The 5,157-nt window shown below is 31.9% G+C and overlaps 1 protein-coding gene across 1 annotated transcript; it reads left to right on the forward strand.

Moving 5' to 3' along the window:
- The first annotated feature begins 2,626 nt into the window (after positions 1-2,626).
- Positions 2,627-4,230, forward strand: LOC111690699 (pollen-specific leucine-rich repeat extensin-like protein 1). The gene has a single exon (XM_023453237.2). The coding sequence runs from the start codon at positions 2,787-2,789 to the stop codon at positions 4,050-4,052; it is 1,266 nt and encodes a 421-aa protein (XP_023309005.2). The 5' UTR covers positions 2,627-2,786; the 3' UTR covers positions 4,053-4,230.
- The last annotated feature ends 927 nt before the right edge of the window (positions 4,231-5,157 follow it).

Consider the following 5,157-nt stretch of genomic DNA (forward strand, 5'->3'; position numbering starts at 1 on the left):
ATATGTATGTAGATTTTGTATATTATTTTATAATCTACTCTACATGATTTTGATTTCAATCGGATAAAGGATTTAAATGTTCGTTCAATTCAAACATAGTGTTTAGTTTTGGTATCAGCAACGGAAACACCAACAACAACAATACCAAAAAAAAAACAATTGTTATAATATGTAGTATGTTTTATAAGTTGCAAAAAAATTAAAAAAAATAAGTTGTAGCAACATGATATTGGTATGTATGTATGTATATGATATGAATTGTGTTTAAGCCCATACCATTATTTTGTAGTCTTGACACAATCAACCTGTTAGTGAAACAATTGATGAGAGCAGAAAGAAGAATGGAATATTTAGAATATCATTTTGTAGCATGGTGCTCCGCCTTTTTATACTTCATACAACAATATTCAATGTTGTACGCGCATGTTGGATTTTATTTAGGGTAGTTTCAAACCATATTTTCACTGTCTATTTGTGCACATGTTGTTCTTTTATTAAACAGTGGTATTAATTGGATAAAAATTCGAAAATAAATTTTTACAATTTCCTACTTTAACATTAGATTAAATTTTCCATTGATACATAATTGAAAAATTGTTTTTTAAAAAATTATCACCGGTAGGCGAGATGGTAGTGTGCTAGCATGTCAGTCTGGGTCTGGGTTGTGAATTCGTTTCTCACTAGAGACTGTGTCGCTCTACAACGGGCATATGGTTATCGTCCCCCGTGCTCTATTGTAATACACAATTAAATATATTCTTTAAGAAAAAAAAACGGATTTTGGTATTAGGAACGAGTTATCCAATTGTATTACCGAACACATAATGACATACAACCCATAATGAGATTGTATTCCGAAAAATCACTAGATTTGGATACCCATGTTCAAAATCATGTATAAATATAATAGTATCTACATAGTCCGTTGAAAGATTATGTGATAAATTGTTTATACCCATGCCCCCAACTAAATACCGATATTAAAAATGTTTAAACCTTGATAACTTCACAGCATTTTTTTAGTTTGGAGGTATCGTTATGATCATCCCCTGCAAATAATATTAAAATTTTGGTAAGGAGTAATACAGGTAATGTAGTTATTTTATACATCACTGCTAATAAGAGTAATGAATACGATTTTTAGACAATTATGTAGAGTATCTGTCCAATCTTAAAGTTTGTAGTTTAAATCCCAATAGATAACAGTAATTTTTTCAAAGATGTCTATAAAGATGTTAGGTTAGGTATCAGGCGTTGCTGCTTCGTATCTATATAGTCCGTTGAGAGCTTATGTGTTAAAACGTTTATATCCGCGCCTCAAACCAAATACCGATATACAAAAATATGTAAACTTTTAATACATCACCTGAACATTTTCGCTTTAGTAGTTATTTAGTATATTACTGTTAATAAGTAGGCAATATCAATAACATCAAATAAAACAAAAATTTTATAAATTTTAGAATTTTTTCTCAAATTCTCAAGGGCGTAAGTTTCATGTCTCCGCAATTAAAACAAAAACCGCAAATTTTTCTTCAAATAAAAAATAAGCTTAACTTGAAAAACATGTTGCAAATTTTTGGATCATTTGTCATTTGAGAAGGTTTTTAACTTCTCTTAAAAAATGTGTTCAATGTTACTTAGAGCTTTTTGCATTTCGTATGAAGATATGCCTACATCACTATAGTAGGAAGGACATGGACAGGCCTTTTCATAGCCTGTCCATGTAAATATTGAGCGTAAGATAAATGTCGTAATTTGATGAAATTTTGCACAAACTCTTGTTATTATAATCCTACTGATAAAATCGATCTCCGGACTGACAGACTGGAGTACGTTGATTTCGATTTCCGAAAGACATATTTTAAATTGTGAACTAAATGTTATAGTTAAGCAAACATGGATCAGAAAAGTACAGACTAGAAAGAATACCTACCAATTTAAAATATAATTTCGTTATTATTTTATCTAATTCAACATATTTCAAATGTGTATTATAATTAACTGTTTTAGCATTGAAATTTTGAAACCACTGTAACATCTTGTGTTTATTGTTTTTATAAACTAAAACAATTCAGCCAACCAGCGTACGTTTTATGCTCACTCCATCTCTCTCTTCAACAAACAATAAAGCAACAAAATATGTTTGCAACATTCAAAGCAGATGCACCTCTTTCAAATAAAAACATTTAACAGAGAACAAGATGCAGAAGGCAAAAACATTACGAACATAAGGGGTGTTCTTTCACTTTTAGCAACAGAAACCAACTCGAACACAAACAAGCACACACACACTTTCACAATACAAGGACAATAAAAGAAAAATCAGGACAGATGTGTGAGTACTATTGGATTGTGTGCAACAATTTAAACCAGAATCCAACTAGATTTATACTTATGTATGAATGTATGTAGATTCATACCCTGCTTTTGTTTTTTTTCAAATTAGTAAGAAGGATGTTGAGTAAGAGTATGTGTGTGTGTGTGTGTGAGGGAATATCAAATTAAACGCTCTGGAAAAAATCTACTTAAAGAGAAACAGATTGTCGCGGCGTACCAGTTTACGCTTAGACTTTGAAAGTGTTGGAACACTAAATGAAATTTAAACGGCTATAAAAACGCAAAAAATAATATCTTATTGGAAAAAATACTTTAATAAAACATATAAAGAAAAAAGGACTAAATAACAAGTGAAAAGTTTTGTAATAGAAATTTAAATAAAAACAAAATATTGAAGTGATTTGAAATACAAACACTAAACTTAAAGTAAAAACCTTTAGTTGTGTATGAATATGATTATGGATAGCGGTCATCCACATACCATACAACGGGCATCACCTGTACAGGAGTGCCCACAAGCCAAGGATTTACAAATATCAACTACTCCACCAACACCACCCAACGATGATAGTTATCAAGGAAATACAAATAATCAATTATCACCAAAGACCACCACATCACCAACAACCAAAAGCACTTTGAAACGTTCATTTGATGTGGCATTTCTAATGATGCCCGATGAACGTTTGAAAAATAATCAAGTGGAAAAACAAAGGCCTCAGCCACAATTCTATCAACAACTAAATAAACAACCAGAAATAATGGTAAAACAAGATTTGCGACGGTATCCACAAATAATGGTGAAAACTCCACGCATCTATGATGATCCAACGCTGGTAATAAGTTCACCCGATTGGGAAGCAACACCATTAAGAAGTGCATTTACCAAGGTTCCCTCACGCTTGGAATCACCTGGCCAGCCCGCTCCTCCTTTGAGTCCAGATCAGTTGAGTTGTTCTTCAATGAGTCCACCCGTCGCTACAACACCACCACGTTCTGCCAGCGCCAGTAGTAATGACATTATATCTATTGACAGTTTGCCTTCATCACCAACTAGCATGTCTCCCAATATGATTTATCAAAATTTTCGACCAGAATATTCACCAAATGGAGCTTTTCACTCGGTCCAGACACTACAGACGCAAAGACTAAAACAACAATTACTCTATCGACCGAATCTTAGTCAGGAACAACAGTCCGCAGCTCCACCACCACCTTCCAGTCCACCAGAATTTTTCCCTGTTTATCCAGGATTTCCATTTCCACATGGAGCTAATAATGTACCGCATCCATTTGCGGGTATTCCTCATCCGGAATTGCCTAGAATTGTTCAAAATCCTGCTGCTGCCGCCATACTCTCCACCCTGATACCCCCAACTTTGGCCTCAACTTTTACTCTTACGGCTCAGAATGTGTGTGCAAAGTGTAATATAAGTTTCCGTATGACTAGTGACCTGGTGTATCATATGCGTTCTCATCACAAAAGTGAAGTAGCGACGGATCCCAATCGGCGTAAGCGTGAGGAAAAACTTAAGTGTCCCGTTTGTCAGGAAAGCTTTCGAGAACGACATCATCTAACACGCCACATGACGGCCCATCAAGATAAGGAAAGTGACCAGACCAACAGCACCACTAATAGTTCTCCAAATAGTAGTTTTGCCGGCAATAGCTCTCGACATAGTAGTCAACGGCCTACAGCTTATAACAAATGACTAAGAAATGATTTTAATTATTTTTGAAAATAGAAAATTTTAAGAAATTTTCTTTGGTTTTGTTTTGAATTTGTTTTTATTATTTTTTTTAGTTATTATTTAGTATTTTAACTTAAAATTTTGTGATATTAAATTAATGTAGATATTCCATTATATTATTTATTAATTTAGCTCTAAGCCGTGCAATGTTTTAGATTTATATTCAATAATATTAAGGAATTATTACATAAATATATTTATGTGTATATAACGAATAGATAAAATTAATTAATAATAAATAAAAATCTCATCTAGTCACTGATAAAATTTAAATAAAATAAGCATTTTTAAATAATTTACTTTTTCATCATTTTTCGAATTGATTCTTTTAAAGCAATCCTTGGGAATATAATTTTACTGGGAATTCAACTTGAAATGTCTTCTTCGATTAATGCTTACGAATTATATTCTAAGTTGCAAAACTAGCCTTATATTGTAATAAAACATATCAGATTCTCAAATTGGAATTATATTAATGACCACTAGATTTACAGCACTAGCAGACAAGCAACTAGTTTAAAATGATTTAACCCATTCGCAGTCAGCGTCGTAGAATTGTATTTTGTTAAACCCCGATGTACAACGTCGACTTTAAATTGGACAAATATTCTTTTAAAATAGATTTATTTTTAAAATTATTTATAAATAAAAATGAAAATTATTTCCATTATAACCTATCTCCACATCTTTTTTCGCAGATATTTTATAGAAAAAAACATAAAAAGTGTCTTCTGTCAAAGTGTACTTCAATCGAATTTTTTAGGTTTTACAAAGTGTTCAATTTGAAAATAATATTAAATACTACAAAACTCTACATAATTGTTTAAAGCGTATTTAATTTCTGAAATCACAATTCAGAAAATTTCCCATGTTTCCACTCAAAAAACAATTTGCACCACTAAAATGAGATTCATCGACTTCCATTAACAAAGTTGTCTCTATTTCTCAAGAACTTTGTGAAAAAATGCAATTTTTTGTTACGCTCCATAATTGAAATTTGTCAAGGCTCATTTGCAGAGAATTTGAACGTTTTTTTGTTAGAGCTACTTCCAACAATGATTGGTTA

The sequence above is a fragment of the Lucilia cuprina genome, chromosome 5 (genome assembly GCF_022045245.1).
Source record: "Lucilia cuprina isolate Lc7/37 chromosome 5, ASM2204524v1, whole genome shotgun sequence".
Classification (NCBI taxonomy): Eukaryota; Metazoa; Arthropoda; class Insecta; order Diptera; family Calliphoridae; genus Lucilia; species Lucilia cuprina.

Excerpts from the sequence above, each read along its gene's own strand:
- LOC111690699 (XM_023453237.2), top strand. The coding sequence starts at position 2,787 with ATGAATATGATTATGGATAGCGGTCATCCACATACCATACAACGGGCA.